This window comes from Notolepis coatsorum (genome assembly GCF_963971535.1).
Source record: "Notolepis coatsorum genome assembly, chromosome: 14".
Classification (NCBI taxonomy): domain Eukaryota; kingdom Metazoa; phylum Chordata; class Actinopteri; order Aulopiformes; family Paralepididae; genus Notolepis; species Notolepis coatsorum.
Window position 1 is genome coordinate 53,012,642 of NC_140178.1, and position 20,106 is coordinate 53,032,747.

Here is a 20,106-nt window from a genome sequence, read left to right on the forward strand (position 1 = left end):
AACCAATAACAAAGTAAATAATTTGAAACACATAAACGATGGCTTTAGGCCACTACAAAAATCATGTGATTATTAAAAAAATATTACCGAACTAGCTGTCAAAGGACATGATGTCTCAGCTCGGCGACTCAAAATATCCCCTGAAGTTCCGACATTGTTCACTCAAATGCTGGTTCTTGGTCGGAAACTTGTCCGCCTGATATACCTGACACCGTTTGTACTGTACGTGGCATATACCTTAGCCCCTTTCGGTACTGTAAATCACGCCAACATTGTTGGAAGAGCTAAAGCTCTCCGTGAATCAACAGTCTCTTCTAAATCCCACAATTAAGTCTGTCGCGCTGGTCAGCAACAAAACGCTCGTCATACAAGTGTTGCAGAGAGATTTCGAAGGTATTCACAGTTGCACAAGGGTTTCGGACAGACATACGCTAGGGTTTGAATAAACATTTTAAATAATTTTTATAAACATGTCAACTTCAGCTAAGCTACTGCTTTCCTTCAAAATGGCTGCCTTTCTTCTTCTGTGCCAGAGTGCCAATGCAAAAAAATGCAGAAGAAGAAAGCCAGCCCTTAGTGAAGTCACTCTTTTTAGTTCACTTAACCATTATTCCACATTCCACAAACAGGCATGTTTCCATGGGGGTGTTCAATTACCATATATGGTTAATTATGGGCAGTTGTGTATGCAAATACTTATCATCGTGCACGAGCGAAGACGGTAAGAACAATTGGTATTTATCAACACGGAGTACTTGTGTGCGTACAACCTGTGTACGCATGTTTGATAAATCCCGATTTCCTTATGTGCATAGGAGAGAAAATAGAACACTTTCTACGCATTATTGATAAATGAGGGCCCTGACCTAGATCGAGCCCATGGTCGCAGCTGTGCAATGGTGCAATGGTGGTGTTGTTCTCCTCACATAATTTGTATAAGCAAAACCTTTTCCACATAGTAACTAGTAACTGCAGGGTTCAAATACATGTAGTGTAGTACACATTTCCTTTGAAAGTAAAAAGTAAAAAATATATATATATATATAATATTCACGGGTTCACTCACCTCCTCACCATGGTGGACAGAACCACTAGGTGGCCGGAGGTGGTCCCGCTGGCATCGACCACATCCGCCGAGGTGGCCCGGGCGTTCATTGGGTCCTGGGTAGCCCGTTTTGGCACACCACCTGATCTCACATCCGACCGGGGCCCACAGTTTACGTCCGGGCTCTGGACTGCAGTCGCCGAGGGCCTGGGAGTGAAGCTCCACCGCACCACAGCCTACAACCCACAGGGCAACGGTTTCACCGCTCTATGAAGGCTGCTCTGCGGGCCAGCCTTACGGACTGCAACTGGGTCGACCGGCTTCCCTGGGTCATGCTTGGCCTGCGCTCCGCCCCCAAAGAAGACCTGCAGGCCTCGGCTGCTGAGCTGGTGTACGGACAGCCGCTGCGAGTCCCTGGGGAGTTCCTCCCGGATGCCGAGGCTCCCTGGTTGGTCACCTCATCTCGGACTGTGCTCAGGGATGGCGCCGGTGCTTTCACGCCAGTCCCAACTTCCCAGCACTGCCTCCCGCAATCCTACATGCCTAGGGATCTGCAGTCAGCCAGGTATGTTTTCATTCGCCATGACAGCCACCGTACTCCTCTGCAGCCCCCTTACGACGGCCCTTTTCGCGTCCTGGAGGCGGGGCCTAAGAACTTCATGGTGGACATTGGAGGAAGGTCAGAGCGGGTATCGGTCGACCGGCTCAAGCCTGCCCATTTGGACCTAGACAGGCCAGTTGAACTGGCCCGGCCCCCGCGGCGTGGACGACCCCCTGCCCGGGCCCTGCCAACTGCTTTTCCCTCTAGTCACCTCATATCTCCTGAATCCCCCCCACACGCCCCACACACCCCAATCCCCACCTCTACCCCTGCACGGGTGATACGGACTCGTTTTGGGCGCCTGATCCGCCCCCCGCCTCGTTGACTGTGGATGATCTTTTGGGGGGTTATTGTGAATTCTGGGGGGGCCTGTGTGGTGACACTTATCACGCACAATTGGTGCAGACATTCACTGGACTTGAGGAGCAGAGGAATGCTCCTTTAAGCCTGGGGATTCTGGGAACGGTGTGGGTATTTGGTGACGTATATTAGGCTGGCTGCTGTCACTTTGAAGTAGTAACGTTAAACGCCTCTGCACTCTGTTTGATGTATGTAATTTATGTTGGGAAGTAAAGGAAAGACTCGACTACCGTCTCCCGTTTCATCCTTTCTTGCGATCCCACAACATTATAATTAAGTATTTGTTAGTAATTAAGTATTTGATTAAAAGTATCGAATTATTATATGCATTTTGAACAAAGGGCAGAAGGTTGCGCGTTCCCTGAATCACTTGAATTGAATCATAGCATTATGGAATTAGGAAAAGGACAGGCGTACATGATTCAGTGGGCTGGATTTGTGGGCTGGATTTGTAATTGTATTTATCACAGAATGGTATTCCTAGCCCCAACTCCTTTCAGTAATAATGCTCTCTTTAGCCCTATTCACACGAGACTAATATTACCTGGGGACCTCTAGTGAAATAATTTACATGTTTGTTTATGTTTTATTAGGATCCCCATAAACTGTTGAATTAATGACCACTACACTTCCTGGGGTCCTCACAAGAAAATAATATAACGGAATACAAATACAGAATGTGATGAGTAATACAATTAAATGTAGAAGGGTGGATTATCCCTACTTGGTGAGGGTGCGATTCTACTGGCACCGGATAGTAGGAACCCGGCAGAGCTAAGTCCAGCTGGGCCCCCGACTGCAGTGTTGGGGTACTAGGCTTAAGGTTAGCAAAGGTGACATATAGGGCCTTAGGATTTACGGACCTAGGACTGGTGTACTGGTCCTTCCCGCCTCTTAAGGGCAATACTCAGTAACCCCTAATCACCCACGCTCCCCTAGTACGCTCCACACCCCCTCACACCCGGTGGAAGTAGTGGTTGGTGTAATTCTCCCCAAAGCAGTACCATACCTTTCTCTGTGGAGAGACCTGAAATGAGTACCTACCCTGCTTAGTGGGATACAGGGTTAGCAAAGAGGTTAGACAGGGATATGTTATTAATTCACACACACACAGTGGATCCAATTATCACAGTCCCGTTTACTGTAATCTTCCAAGGGATATTCACATACACATGTTATCACAATACTCCACAATGTTAATTAAATGGTGCACGTTCCCTTTAAAGGAGTTGCTGCAGTAGCACAATGCATAACTAGTAATAAGTATAACCACGGTTCAACCCTGTGGGTAACCTGGAACGTATACACACAACCTGCGTGGGCCCAAACCTGTGCAATGCACTTTACCTCTACTAAGCCAGCACATTAAAGTAACTACCAAATAAAAGAATAAAGAAAAGAATAAAGAAAACCCTGTTGAGTCGTAGCTTGGGGACGTAGTGGCCGCAAACATAATGGCCCTTTCACTCCCTTGAGAGCCTGAACAAATAAAAGGCTGTATTCCAGAGACAAGGGAAAAGCACGGGTTGTCCCTTTAATGAACACGCGTGCCTATCAAAGTTCGCCGCCACGGCGCCTACTAACAATGTCAAGTTCACGTTAAACAGTCTAGCCGTGGCTGGCTTTAGCACGCATGTATCATAAAGTCGGTGCTTCTCCGGCGATAAAAGTGGTCTCTGTAGACCGTCACCTGGTCCACCCCGGCCGGGATGTTGCTGGTAGTCAATTGGTGGTCTGCTGGTGCCCGAAGTGTCCAGTAGAAGCCTTGGGTGAAGCATCCTTCTTCCGCTGGTAGCTTGGTGGGCACGATGAGCTAAGCTACATGGCTAACTCACAATGCGGCTAACTTAGCTCTCGACCTAGACTGCTAATACGCAAGGTCTCTGTCGTCTTCTCACATAGGTCGGTTGACCGTCCTCCTCGGCGACACGACGTCACGATACTACACTTATTCTACACGTTAACACTCAGCGTTATGCTTAGGGCGGCTACGTGGCGTAGTGGGCAAGGCACTCGCCACGAAATGCTGGAGACGCTGGGCTCGTCAGTTCGAGCCCAGCGCTCCACATTTGCTTTCAGTTTAGCTGGTCGTCCGTACTAATACACATTGGCCGTATTAGGGGGTGGGAAACTGATGGGTGGGGATCGGGCGTTGTGGACAGCAACTCCTGCAGGTCGGTTGGTGCGCCTGCGCAGTAGAATCAGGAAGTGTCGGGGGCAGTGTGAGCCTCCCACGCGTTACTCCTCGCCACTGAGAGATCGAGCTGCGCAGGTGAAAAGATGCGATTGCTGTTACCTCAAGTACCGGAGGGGACTTGTGCTATGTATGACTTAGTCCACATTGCAGCCGGCTTGTGGGAGGCAAGAAACAGCGTCCGTGACAGGGGAGGGTTGAAATTGGATGATACGAAATTGGGATGGGAGAAAATATAGAAAATGGGAGAAAAAGTGGATAAAAAAAAAACACTCTGCGTTATGCTTAAACACTAGGCCACTTTATTAGCCGTTAGCTCGATGCTCTGGGGAGCTCTCTCTCTCGCACGTCTGCTCTCGTCGACAGTCGGCGCAGGGAAGGGGCGTGCCCCTTGCTTCTTCGTGTCTTCCGCAGTCCAATGTCTGTATTAAATGCCGAAGTCTTTTACCAGACACATTCATGTGTCTACATTAACAACAAAAACAGATTGCATAAAGGAAATAAAAAAAACAATTAATACTCAACATTGAAGATACAATGAATGATTGAGGGCCAACACTATATTTATTCTTTACTTGCCTTGTGGATACTGGTAGCTTGTTCTAGTTGAATATGGCTCTATAGCGCACTGTGGTTTTTTATTTTTTTTAACTTTGACCAGTCAGCTGGTTATAGCACTTGCGGTACGTGGTGAGCTACTGGAGCTCCCCCGCGCACTGTGGTTTTTAAATGATTAGGCCTACAGGTCGAGGAAGTACCAGGTCACCACTTAGCGCCTGTCTGGTGAAATGAGTGTGACTCTTTTCAGTAACATCTAATCAGGTAAAGATGTCAGAATATATTTGCTCTATTTGAGCATTGAACAGCTACCCTGGCAGCTCTGTTTCGTGCCAATTGAAGTTTGTTCAGCTCCTTCTTTAATGCTGATTAGATTAGATTAGATTAAAATGTATTGTCATTATACAGCACAAGTACAGTACAACGAAAATAAGTTTGGCATCCAACCAGAGTGCAAATGTAGCAGTACAATGTACAGGTGATTAAACTGGGTACAAAATATACAAATGAGTACTAGTACTGAGTGTAGTGTTAATCAGATGTTTGTACAGAGTTGTAGTATAATATGTACAGTGATACAGGTATAAAGACAGTATGGTAGTAGTCATACTGTCTAGCAGCGTAACTAGTAAGAGTAGGATATGTACAGATATAGATATAGTATCTACAGATATGTAAAAGGTTTATGAGCAGGTAAATATAGACATGTATATATGTGGTGAGATTATATATATATACTGTATATATTACAGCATTTGTACAAGCTATCATACAGAGCTAAGGGTTATATGCAGGTGTATAAGTAAGTATATGTAACGGAGGTACCGCAAGTATATCCACAGTCACGATGGACTTCATGTGTTGTGAAGTGACTGTGGCACGTAGCGGTACTGCAAGTAAATTCACTCCCCCTTAAAAAGAAAAGGCATCCAGACACATTACCAAGAAGTGAATTCACCTCTTGGTATAGTGGTCTGCGATGTCGCCCGCGGCGCGGGAGACCGGGGTTCAACTCCCACCCAGGGCATGTCAAATAAGACCGGTTTCATATAGAGGGGTTATATGCAGGTATATTCAGACAAATATGGATATATTATGTGCAGTAAATATAATAATATAAATGTAAATATAAATATGGGTTTATACAGCACTGTCATACATGCTGTCATACAGTCTATATGGGTAGACTATAGTATGAGGGGTTATTACATGGCGTTTTCACATTCGCCGAAATGCTTGCTTGTGATTGGTCAATAGCCCCCGACAGCAGTGAATTATTTTTCGATAACCACCAGTGATAATTGTTTTTCGCAGCTGGAGTAATCAAGCCCCACTGACACACACTGTTTCAGTGCAGCCAATCAGACACACCTGCCGGGCTTCCCGCGATAATAATAATCACTTTATTTGGGCTGACAGAGCCACAGAACAACTGCGATTTGTCAAATGAATTAGGTATATTGTTAGTAAGTTAGCCATGTAATAAGCGGGATAATGTATAGCTATACTCGGTCATCATCGCAAAATAATTCACCTTCACTGACGTTTAAAACACCTCGCCGAGGCGGCTCGGTATTTTAAACTCTGTGTCGGTCAATTATTTTGCGACAATGACCTCGTAGCTATAAATTATCCCTTACGTAGTTAAGATTATTATGATTACAGTGTAGGGCAGTTGTAGACTGTAAGGTAGGTGTAAATTGAGTATAGGCAACCGAGTTCAGAGTCATACAGAGTCATATGGTAGTGTGGGGGGGGGGGGGGGGGTGACAGCTGAGGGAAAGAAGCTGTTCCTGAGTCTGCTTGACTTGGAGCAGAGGTTCCTGTAGCATCTCCCAGAGGGGAGTCCATGATTGGGAGGAGAGGTGTCCTTGACAATGCTGTGTGCCTTCCTCAGACACCGTTTGTGATGAATAGACTCAATAGTAGGGAGTGATGTACCGGTGATGCATTCAGTGCTTTCCGGTCAGAGGCAGTGCAATTGCCGTACCAGATGCAAAAGGTGTGAGGCAGTTGGTGAGTATACTTTCTATGGCACACCGGTAGAAGTTCACCAGAATCTGAGGGTGATGATGACCGTAGGATCATCATCAGACAATATACTAGATGTGTCAAAACAAGTGACTGTACTACCTGATTAAGAATGGAAGGGTATATGTTACACATTTCCTAGCCATAGCAGTTCCTTTCCCCATTTTGGCCACTACATCATCAATATCAGCCAATACATCATCAATATGAGCCTCTACATCAACAATATGAGCCACTACATCATCAATATGAGCCACTACATCATCAATATGAGCCACTACATCAACAATATCAGCCACTACATCAACAATATGAGCCACTACATCAACAATATGAGCCACTACATCATCAATATGAGCCACTACATCATCAATATGAGCCACTACATCAACAATATGAGCCACTACATCATCAATATGAGCCACTACATCAGGGGTGGCCAACCCGCGGCTTGCGAGCCGCATGCGGCTCTTTGCCCGTCAATGTGCGGCTCTTCCATCCATAAAAAAAAATTAAAAAAAATTAAAAAAATATATTTTTTTTTACCTTTTTTTTACCCTTTTTTTTTTTTTTTACTTTTTTTTTTTATGTCACTCATTCCATAAGGACGTAGAATAAACATTTAAATTTTTTTTTTAAATGGTCCATTTGCATGTTCTTGGTATCTGAATCTAGGGACATATATGGATCAGTGTCAGAAATAGTGTGTCTGTTACTAGGCTTGAGTAAATTGTAATGAACCAAAGGAGAATATCAATTCTATTTAATTTTTTTTTTATCTTTGACTGTAAATAACACCATGCTAAAATTTACCAGACCTGAAAAATATAAGCAAAAGAATAAAGGGAAGATGATTAAACAGAAGGTTTTGTAGATACAGTACTGAATTCTGCCATCTTTTTTATAATGTAAATTTCTCCACCATTTTTCATCATATTGCAACACCGTTTTTTGCAAGACGTTCACAGAAAGGTAGAGAAACTAACTGCGTTCTGTTTTATGGCAATAACGTTCAGGTTTGTGGGAGATAATCCCAAAAAATAAGAGAAATTTAAAAGTAAATCCAGAAGTCAGATGATTGACAGGGGCTGGTGTGAGCTGGGTAGGGTAGTTTTTCGAAATTTGAAAGCCCTGAGTCTCTTCCTTCAAAAGACTACACTCACTTTTGGCTGTGCCACTTCCTCCTGTCAATATGCGCCGGTTTCCGACTCAATGCCCTGAGATTTCTATAATCTTATATTTCACTAATAACAGTTAAAATAATTGGTAAACAAACATAATGCTGAAAATATACACTTTTACTGTATATCTCGGGCTTAAGAGGTTAACCCTGTGAGGCCCAAATTAAAAAGAAATTAGCAACTTCAGAGGCCAGAGGGTGGGACATATAAACACATTTACTATCAAATAGCATTGTGAGGCTGAACAACAGGACCAATTGACTATACATGTGCTTAAAGGGGAACTATCTTATAAATGGCTTTTTTCAGTGTTTACCATTGTTTCTTAGCTATGTGGACTTATATTAATAGGATATATGTCTCTAATTCTCATATTGGCGAATTCTTCCAATTCTCCTCTCACAATATTCACCCTCACTGAACTGAGTCATCTGAAAATGTGCATATCTGTGATGTCAGAGATTTCTCAGCTGCATAATAATGTGGCAGTTGATGTGGCAGTTGGCACCAGGGCCCCGTTCCATGTACGTGGTTCAACTAAGTCGATCAACATGTCCATTATCCAGCTTCAGTTAACCCGATGTTCAAAGCCGGGATTTTCCTGTTTCACAAAGGAGGATTCAGTCTCGTTAACTCAAGCCAGACTTGAGAGTCAGGCTCAAGTCAGGCTAGATGCGCGCTCCCGTTTTAGGTGGAAAGCCAGCACGTATCGATGGCAGAGACCCTGATTCTCAACGGCATTGATTGATTAATTGATTTAAGACTTTATTGACAGATTGCAATAGGCTCAATCGCCTCGCCGACAAGTTAAATGCGTTATCTATAGGCTAATTCTAAGTCCCTCATTACCTCAATCAATCAGATTATATTTCTTTAAACTTGCCTGCTGGATTGAATAATCAAATGAGATCTTGCTAGCGAAAATTATTAGTTAACTGTTATACAGAATTACGATACGGCTCTCTTACCCATTGATTGATGTATAGTCAATCTTTTACTTATCTTCTCTGTGGTGTAACGGGTTCTTCTTTTGACTTTCACACGGACGACCGGGGTTCAAGGCCCTAGTCTTTTCCTTCTTTTTGCAATATAGGAATAATTCAATTTGGTGCACGTTGAGAGCTATATAAAGAATGACATCCTCAATGCATGTAGATTTATAATATTTTAACTTAAAACCAGGCTACTTTGGCGTATAATCCTTAATATTATATTCAAAAAAATCATATTGGAAACACGGGGATTTGAACCCCGGTCTCTGAATTGGCAGGCATGAGCACTACCGCTGGGCCACTGGGCCAGATGGGATAAATTCATTGTTTATACATTAATGAACGAGAGACCCGTGTTTAGAATATCCGTTGTTTTGAATGAAGTTTATCTCTTTATCCTCATTCATTAATGTGACGTCAACGGCTCATTCAATTTCTCAAATCCGTCAAACAGCGCATCTCATCAGACATCTTAATCCCAGTTACAATTAAAATAACCACATCATGTGTACATCGCACGAGCGAGAGCCACCGTCGCCACGGTATATATAACGTGCATTATTTAGGACAAAGTGAATTTAATATCAGCATTTTGGGTCTATTTTACATTTCAAAAGCCCCCTCTGGAAGAATGGAGCACAAAAACGTAATTCAGAATGGTATAATGCAGATCGTAGACTGTGGGAATAGTTTCAGGAAACGGGCTGTCACTTCTTTGCGGGGGCGTGGCGATAGTTCAGGCTAACTTGAACTTGAACTCTGCTTTCGACCAGGCTCAAACTTTTGGATATGTTGTCATGGTGATTTGGAAAATCCAGGTACATGAAATCGGAAAGTCAGGCTAACAGAGTTATCCAGCTAAAGTTATCCGGCTAACTCGGTTATCCCGGTACATGGAACGGGGCCCAGGCCACACAGTGGTTGGAGCCCAGCCTCAAAACGGCTTAAGATCTTGAGGTAGAAAAATGCGGTTTTTAGTACTTGATTAGAAATACAAAACAATGCATTTTTTTTGAAAAAAACCTAGGTGTTCCATAGACTCACAGGAATTGTGTAAAAGTGCCCAAATAGTGAAAGAAATAGTAAAATAGTTCCCCTTTAACATTTTTTAAATAAACATTATTTTTTTAAATGGCTAAAAGTGATTTTGTAATTTTGCAACCGTGGGTCTCACAGGGTACTTTTAACCCTGTGAGGCCCAAATAAAAAAGACATTAGCAACTTCAGAGGCCAGAGGGTGAGACCTATAAACACATGAAGGGTGCCGTGACTGAAAAAAAAGGTTGAGAAACGCTGGTATATGGTGTGGCTCTTTGTGGTACCACAGTCATTTTTTTGTGGCTCTTAGTCTCTGACTGGTTGGCCACCCCTGCACTACATCATCAATATGAGCCACTACATCAACAATATGAGCCACTACAACATCAATATGATTATGATGTTGTATAGCATATTTTTTTTTTTACCCATTTACACTTTCCAAATCTCTTTTAAGTAACTCAGACAAACTGTCAGCTGTTTGTGCTGCACAATACAATGTAGAGTCAACGGCATACAGTACATAACAACAGTTGCTTTTTCAGTGTGCAAGGTAAATCATTGGTGAAAATAGAATATGATGACATCTGTGAAACTGCCATGTATGTCATTTGTAAAAAAAAAAAAAAAAAAAATCCAGTGCAAATTACCTACCATATTTCATCAAACACAGAGGTCATCTGATAATATTAGTCCTGGGTGAATCAACTACTCAGTCATTTTGGGGTCATAATTTGTTCTTGGTGGTAGTAAAAGGAGGAAGGTTTTAAATGCATTTTCAGTGCAAACATCAAATCAATCTACTTCACCTCAGCATGGAGATTGTTAGGCCTACAGTTGCTTCTTGAAAAACATAGTTCCATTCAAAGTAGGTGCACTTACTGTAACTGTTACCTAGTTCATTATTTCCCCCGCGCTGGATTGTCATAGATTTGATTTATCATTGAAAACATATTGAAGTACTCTGCATGATTACATTTTTGCATCAGGCAGTGCATTAGGCCTTGTTATAAATTAGTCTGAGGTGCCATTTGAAACAATAATGTTTGATCACGCACCCCAGCAGTAAAAACTATGGGCGCGTCAAGTTCAAATCTCTGGGTAGTGGGTACTACTTGCAATTCTTTTTTTTGCTGCCCCAAGACCCAACATGGCCAAACAAGGTGACAACTGCAACAAGACGTTGGCTAGCATAGTGTGGGGACTCTGCTTGATCCCTGGTTTAGGTAAGAGATTGGCTTATCTCCAATGTCTTCTGACAACCATCAAAAACCACAAAGGTGGAAAACGAGTGCTGATACTTAGAGTAGAACTACTCTGACTTTGCTAAACAATTTTGTACTTGTCAGGCGATTAATTTTTATCTAATTAATTACAGGATTTGTAATTAATTAATCCAATTAATCACATTTTAATCACATAACCATTTTAGGCCTAATATTTTATATTCTATAATCATATTTCAAATAGCACGTGTCCAGATGGCAGAATTCAGTACTGTATCTACAAAACCTTCTGTTTAATCATCTTCCCTTTATTCATTTGCTTAGATTTTTCAGGTCTGGTACATTTTAGCATGGTGTTATTCACAGCCAAAAAAAGAATTTGGTGCATTACAATTGACTAACAGACACAGTATTTCTGACACTGGGAATACATTCCCTGAGATCCATAGATGTCCCTAGAATCAGATACCAAGAACATGCAAATGGACCATTAAAAAAGAAAGTGTGTAAATGTTTATTCTACGTTATTATGGAATTAATGAGGTTTTTCTTTTTAAATCATAATTTTGTTTTAATTAATTTTGAGTTAATTTTCATAATGTGATAATTTGCTGTGTAATTAATTAATCTAATTAACGCGATAAACTGACAGCCCTAGTTTTGATCTGTCACTATAAGTCCAAGGTTTGGGGATAGTCCATTTTTAGATGTGAAGCACCTCTATGACCGGCAGTGTCACTCACTCATTCAGTGATTCGGTAATTCAGTCACTCTCACTTAGCCACTCTGCCCCTAGTGGCAGCTCACAGGCATGGCACCTTACGTAAAAAACTGTTCAATAAATGCAAGAATGGTTCGCATCTATATGACATTGTGTCCTTGCTAATCACGCCAACAAAGTGTGTGTCAGTTAAAGTACAGGCTTTAAAAAAATACTCAACACATATTTGTACATAAAGAAAATCCATTACAATTAAAAAATACATGCAAATAGTTGCTTTAGTTTCACCTGTCAATGACACAGAATGCATCTCAATTCAAAGGTTGTAGCCTTCAAAGGCTGCATTTGAAGACCACATGTGTCAAATTGTGTCACAGCGGCGCAACCAAGGCTCTGTCCTAATTCACAGGCTCCTTCAAATGCAGCAGAGAAATGGAGCCTTCTTTTCCAGAATTTGGAGGACAGCCAAGTAACCCAGAATGCATTTCACAGCAATGGGCAGACATGGCGAGTTTTACCAAGGCCGAACGCTGTTTTAACGTACGACCTAAGACCATTATTATACAGTTCTAATATTTTTTCAGGTGTGAAATTATGATTCCAAATATGTGGTCAGCTTGTCCAAATAACCTGTTTGCTCCAAATTTTATTTTCGGAGATGGAGACAGGACACACCTTTGTAGACCACGTCCTTCGAAGGCCACAACCTAGCTACAGTGTAACCGTACGGTGCTCTGCGTCTGTTCTGAAAAGGAGAGGGAGAGAGAGAGCTGGATGTTTGCTATCTTTCATGTCACTTCAATTACGTTGGTGGGTTTTGAATTGGTTTCCAGAATCTTACATAGTGAGGTTATACGGTCACCATATCTGGGACAGCAGTGTGTTTGCAGAGTCTATTTTAGCAGCCTCAGCTGTCAACACCAGTCCATGTTAGGCTCATCATCAGATGCTGGCCCCCTCACTATAACGGTTTGCTTGCAAGGTAACATGTACATTTATTTTACTATGTACACATGGCATCCTCTCACTCTACTCAGTCTACTCCTGTCTAATCTCCTCTTCTCTCCTCTCCTCTCCTCTCCTCTCTTCTTCACTCCTCTCGACCTATCTCCTATCCTCTCCTCTTCTCTCCACTCCTCTCCTCTTCTCTCCACTCCTCTTCTCTTCTCTCCTCTCCTCTCGCCTCCTCACCTCTTCTCTTCTCCTATTTATAAACATAATGCTTGTGAACTACTAACATATTATAGATTATAGATTATTTTCATATATTAAATTGTTACTGACTGAATTGGTCCTGTCACATTCATGTAACTAAAAATATTTGAAAGCGATAAAAGACGTGAAAGAAAATTAGACCATTATATTGAACCTCTTTGTGTTCAAAATCTTGGTTTAAAGAATCAGAATCAAATCAAATAGTATTTTTCAATTGAATCATTACACTATACTATCAGTGGTGTGAGAATAGTTTAATTGTACCTTTCTCTATATTTCTTTCTCTTTTCTCCCTAACTCTTAACACAACACAGTTAATCTCTTCCATGTGAAGCAGTAATGCATTGGACTATCAGTCCCATTGAAGTAATTACAGTTGTGCTGTGTTTTGTCCGACTGAGCCCATCTAAAGCCCAGTGTTCATTATAATGTAACCATTATGTAACTGTATTCTGGATCGGTCAATGTTGGAGGGGGAGAGGAGGGGACAATGGGCCTCATGCATGAAGCGATATAAGAACAGATTTCGTTCTTAACTAGCATTTCCTCTTACTTTGTTCTTACCTGGGATTCAGCTTTTTTTCTTATTGTTGCTTTTTTCTCAGGCAAGAACAAATTATAAGAGTGGTCTGCAGCACTCTTACCCAAAATAAAAATAAAATAAAAAAGCATACCATTGGTTAATTGCCCCCAAATACGACTTTAAAAATACAGAACTTTTCAATAATAATAATTATTATTATTATAACTTATTGCGTGCGTTCTGCCTGAAATGGATTATATATTACTGTTAGAACAGCTATGCTCTGGCCGCCCAGGCCATTGATTGATTGAAGATTTTATTAACAGATTGCAGAATGGGTACAATACAGCACAGCTCAATACACACAATTGTTATTTATTAGTTAAATAGTTTTTATTGTTTTTTTTAAGGTTCAACAACATTATATACATACATACAAACATACATACAATACATGTATAATACATGACATATTATAATGAGCCCGCGAGGCGTGTCTCTGTATGCAAATGACTTGCGCGAGAACGCGCATCCAGTTTAGAATGTGTGGGATTCACCATTCAAATCTCCTGGGTACGCACAGATTTCGAGGTTAAGAATGGCTTGATGAATGTGGCGGTGGCTTTTCTTATTGTTCTCTTAACAGACAGGTAAGCAAGAATATAAGAAAAATAATAAGAGAGTATTGTTGAATGAGGCCCATTGGGTCTCATTCACCAACGGACTTAAGACAAGAGTTAAGAGCAAATTTCATCGTAGCTCCACTTAAGACCTTTTCGGGCCGATGTTTTTATTCACGAACGGTCCCTTCTCTTGGATTCGCTCGTAGCTAAGAATCAAATCAAATTTATTTGTAAGGCCCGACAACACATGTTAATGTCCCCATGGGCCGGACACGTCTTCTTTAAACAAGTCAAGAAGAAACATCACAATAAGTCAAGAACAAAACAAGAACACCATAAGGTCCAACACATTTTAAATAAATGCAAAATAAATGAATGAATGCAACACTCCCAGACATACCCCACGCAAAGGTAAGGAAAAACTCACTAAAACCTAGCAATAGGAAAAAATGCACCACAGGCAGTGTGGAGGAGAGAAACCTTAGAAGGGCCATTCAAGGGGGGATCTCCCTTCTTAGATGTCGGTGATAGTAGTGTTGCAGACGGACAGTTGGTAAGCATGCACTCATGTGTGTAGTGAAACACAGATGAGTGCATGCAATAGCAACTGAACATTTTGAAAAATTTAAGATAGAGCTGATAGCGATAGCAACTGAACATTTTGAAAGATTAAAGATAGAGCTGATAGCGGATCTATTTGAGGCACAGGGGCGGCGCAAAGAGGGTCGTGTCCTCCCCGTCTTAATCACAGGACGTTCAACACTCCGGTCATCACTCCGAGACAGCCGGAGACAGGGAGACAGGGGGCGGCGCAGAGAGGGTCGCAACCTCCCCGTCATCATTGCGGCGTTAGACAGCTCGCGTGATTGTAATGGGCGGACATAGCAATAGATACAAGTGGTAGCATATATGTGAATAGAATAGATATATGAAGTAAGCATATTATGTGAATAGAATAGAAGTACTTAACCCAGCAATGAAACCACCTTGACAGACCACGGACAGAAGATGGTAAGAAGCTGATCCATGGCCTCGGTGGTGCACGTAGAGCAGTCACTGCAATCTTGGCCAAGACCCCGAGACATCCACCACCTTGGTCAGCACTACGAGACAAGCACTCAGAGAGATGGGGGGGGGGGGTTAAAGAGTTCCCATGTTTGTAGTGGGCGGAGCTGGAGCAATAGATACATGTAGTGAGCATATGCATACATGGTAACAGTAGAATCATAGTATAAAAGAAAATTGTGAAATAGAGTAATAGATATACTACTGCAAGCGTATGGATACAGGGTGAGATACAAGACAATAGCTCAGGGCCGTATGCCCCGTGGGGGCAGGAGGAGTCACTCAGAAGGTTCAGCACTGCAGGCCAGACAGAAGGCGTTATGAAGCTGTTCCATGGGAGCAGGATTTAGGAGCGCTGAAGAGCAGTCGTAAATCGGACAGACTGGTGTGCGCCGTGTTCTTAACTCATTCAGCGCCATAAGCTGTCCCCATCTCTGCCGCTTCAGGCCAGCTTAAATGGTAATTTCCGCTGTGTTTCACGATGTTTGCAGAGCTGTGTGTGTGTTCTGTATTATAGCTGTGGAGACAATGTTGTGGCTCATTTGACAGACACTACTTGTAGTCCAACATGGAAGAAAATAGTTTGTTTCTACACACTGTAGTTTGTAGTTTATTACACGCAAAACATTGCGCATTTCCAAGATAATCCAGTCTTTTTCCATAGATCGTGAGATAAAACGCATTATGTGCAATAAGCCCAAACCGTTCTGGTTGATCCCCTGAAACCCCAAATACTCCCTGTACACATGTACCTTCACAAAATCATCAAGGGGGGGAGGTCATTTTAACTCAATACCGTGATCGTGTTTGTCGAGCATGTTTTACGTCCGGTAAAACACAAAACTGTGATCGTTAGAAAAACAAGTTTCAGGTTCGGTAAAATAGACATAGAATATACCTTACCTTAGCCAGAAGGTATTCCAAAAAGTGTATTACCAGTGTATATGTCTATACACGTTTCGATGGGAAATACGCTTCGGCAACGGAATTTCGAGGTGATCTATGTGAATCTCTGTTCAAGCAGAAGGAGGAGCCCTTAACAAAAAAAAGAAAAGAAAGGAAAACGTGTATCCACGCCAAGCCATTCCAGTTAAAAATTAGGCGATACTGCCACCTGGTGATATTCGATCGGCATTGCAATTCCAACGTATACAAATGAGCCAGGGACGGCTAGAATGATCCGGATGTTGATTTAGAACGGGGATCAAAGGAAAAAGATCAAAGGATCAAAACCTGACTATACACGGGTATGGCGCTTAACTGCTGGCAAGATAACCCGACTATACTTGGGCATAGGGCTGAATGTGTTAAGGGCTTTATTTGAGAGGAATCATGGTGATTGCATTCACGATTCTACAGACATCCTTGGAATTAAATAATCATAATAATAATAAATACAACAATATTTGTATGATAAAAAATTACATTTTACATTTATAGTCATGCCTCAACAACGCATCGCGATGTCCGAAAATATATAAAAGCTGTTACGATTCCTGGAGCGTTTCGCTGGCATGTCGATGGTAGAGAGGAGTAGAACCCGGTATGCAGATTTAACACGAGGAGAGGTAGCGCAGGATGTAAATAGATGAAGCACTGGTCGTGGATGAAAGTAATAAGCACTTTACTTTTTACGTGGCAAACTATACAAAACTGACTCACTGATAAAAACGGAGAAACAAAAGGTTGACAACACACAGGACGAGGGTAACATGAACAATGATCGAGCACAGGAGGGCAGGGCAAACAACACTAATATACACAGACTAATTGACACATGAGGGTGATTGGAAACAAGACCCAGCTGTGTGGGAAAGACTGAAACAGCCTGGGGTAACATACTGAAACATGAGGAGACTAAATAACACATAGATACAGAAACAGGGGGAGAATACACTAGACTAGACAATGGGGCACAACAGATACACAGACAACAAACAAGTGAGCACCACAGATAACAAATTAATAAACATAGATAAACACAAATGCAGTGGTGTAATGTTCATGAGTGGTGCTGCAAGTCCAATGACCGGTCCATTAGGACCGGGGGGGGGTGACAAAAAGCACTACACCAACACAAATGACATAAATAACCCAATCACGTGGATATAGCTATAGTGGAATAGACTGTATTAATATTCCATATTTATACCATCTTGTTGCCCGCTCCTGGCCACCAGCCTCAGCGCACACACACGCGCGAGCGTACTGTATAGCCTACATGCGTAATGAATTAACAGTAGGCTTTAATTCGATATATATATTCTATTAAAAGATATGCACACCCAAGCCACTAGAGGTTGCCAAAGTGCCGGTGGGCAAATCGTCCTCAAGAGGGCCCACATGTGGGCCATTGCATGCTAAGAGGAGGAACACGCCAACATTATGGGAAACATGCTAGAAGATAGATACCAATTTCCTCTCTGTGCATTCAGTAGAAAGCTGTCCGGCTGAAAGCTAGCCTAGCTTAGCACAAATGAATGGAAGCGGATATGGACCACTAGCCTAGCTTAAAACTCTAGGAGAGGTGTTTTTGGCCGTGGTCCGTAATTCCGTATCCATATTTATTTTGATTGTCATAATGATTATCGATCACAATAACAATCAAATACTATTTTTTTTGCTTTTTAATGCATTTACTTTTATTTTCATTTATTTTCGAGGAGCAGTAGCTTTTTCAGAAAGGCTTGTGACTAGAAGGTCAGGTCAGCAGTTCCATTCCCTTCTTTCAATAGCTGCCATTAAAGTGCCTTTGAGCAAGGCACACAACCTATTGTATTGAAACTTGCTGCTGAATTAGTTACTTTTATTGGTAGACATATGTACATATAGAATAACTGTTTCACTGTGCTAGTGGTTGAATGGAATGGTTTGAAGCATAGCCCTGAGTACAGCCTCTTGGAAAAATAAAATTTTAGCACACTTGGCGCCAGATGGATTTGTGGGTTATCCTCTTGCAGTGGCGGTAGGCTAATCATCAATCACCACTCCCTGCGACTGAACCTGTTCAGCACTAACGGTGTCTGAGGAACGCACGCAGTATCGTCGAGGACACCATATAAACACCTATACTCAAGGCTCTGTTGCCAATACTCAACCCACACGGTATGAACTCTGTTGCCTATAATCTTTAACACTTTCCATGCCACTCACGAGTTTTCTCGGAATTATTAATATCTCGTTGAAAGTCACTCACAAGATTTCTCTGATTTTTTTTTTTTTTAGCGATCTGAAATCATATTGCATCACGCAAGCCTACCCTAGTCTACCCGAGTGCCACCGGCGAACAGATGTGGAAAAAAGCGCCCCCTATCGTCTCCCAGATGACATAAGGGATTTTGGAATGGACTCAATGAAAATGGATGGGGGAAAAAATCCTGTACTCCACATTTTCCAGTCCACTGATGCAGCCGGGGTTATCAGAGTTCATTCTGGAGCCTCTGACGTTGGATCTATACACTTATCGATTTATTTCGAATGGTGATCAGGAATTGGAATATACCAGTTGGATACCATCTGATGTCAGGTAAGGAATATATGTTATCAGTGTTAGGATAATCAGACTCATTTTGATGAAGATATAAGCTGTTTTGTGAAATGGGCTCTATCGGTTTCACTGTAAAAATCCAAGAGGAAATGAACAAGGCGATTATCCGTGCGCGGCTCCAATGGCCGTGCGTGTACGTATAATATTGATCATCTAGCGTTTATTTGAAAACGATTCATAAATAGGCCGACAAATATCAACATTCTGGAATATTCCAGTAAAAGACGATTATCATAGAATGGCCCAGAATGGACTGTTTTTTACCTCAAAACGGGTGCTTTTCAAAATGCTCTCAAACGGAAATGAAGCGATAAAAAACCAATCTGCCTTGACAGCACTGACTGGAAAAGGATTCTTTGATAAGCGACGGGCAGATTAGACACATAGCCATAATTTAAAACATAGATTAGGCGATATTAACGATAACATTGGCGCTGATGGTGGCATTCAAGCGCTAACTCTGGCGCCACCTCGTGGCACTGAAAGTGTTAATCTATAGTCTATCCATATAAGATAAAATAAGATATTCCTTTATTGATCCCCTTGGGGAAATTCAGGAAACGCTGTTTAATAACAATGTACAATAACATACTGTATATGCATTTATCTATACCTGTATATGTATACCTACTCATATTAGTTAAATTGACTAGACTGGTTCATTACCATAGTGTATTCATACTCACACCACTGTATATAATAATTCTGTACATACATTAGCTTAGAATATTTACTCCATATATTGACAGCAACAAAAACTTTTAAGAAAAAGTTGAAGGATGCTGTTATGAATGGTGAAATACAGTTGAGTTACTGATTTATTAGTAGTTAGTATTGTTAGTTTAGTTAGTTAGTTAGTTTAGTTAGTATTGTATTTGTGGTTGGAGCCTTTGAGCCTTTTTTTGTGAGATTTTGAAGATGTGCATAGGCTAAGGTGTTTTTATTGTTTTTTTTTGTTATGTAATGTAATGTACTGTAATGTTGTAGGTTGTGTGTTAGGACCCCAGGAAGAATAGTCTTTCACCCATGGGTGTAGACTAATGGGGATCCATAAATAAACAAATAAACACTGCTACTGCTACTTTGCACTCTGGTTAGATGGCACCTTCATTTTGTACTTATGCAATGGCAATAAATGGAATCTAATCTAATCTAATCTAATCTAATCTAATCTAATCTAATGTAA

The 20,106-nt window shown here is 41.7% G+C and overlaps 1 protein-coding gene across 1 annotated transcript in view; it reads left to right on the forward strand.

Annotated features, from left to right (window-relative positions):
• Nucleotides 1–11,150: 11,150 nt before the first annotated feature.
• LOC311239840 (syntaxin-binding protein 4) overlaps nt 11,151–20,106 on the forward strand; it is a gene marked incomplete at both ends in the record, with an annotated part of 344,479 nt that continues 335,523 nt past the window's right edge. Inside the window, one exon of the mRNA XM_084328288.1 lies at nt 11,151–11,226. Coding sequence (XP_084184414.1) covers nt 11,151–11,226 — 76 coding nt within the window. The remainder of the gene's footprint in view (nt 11,227–20,106) is intronic.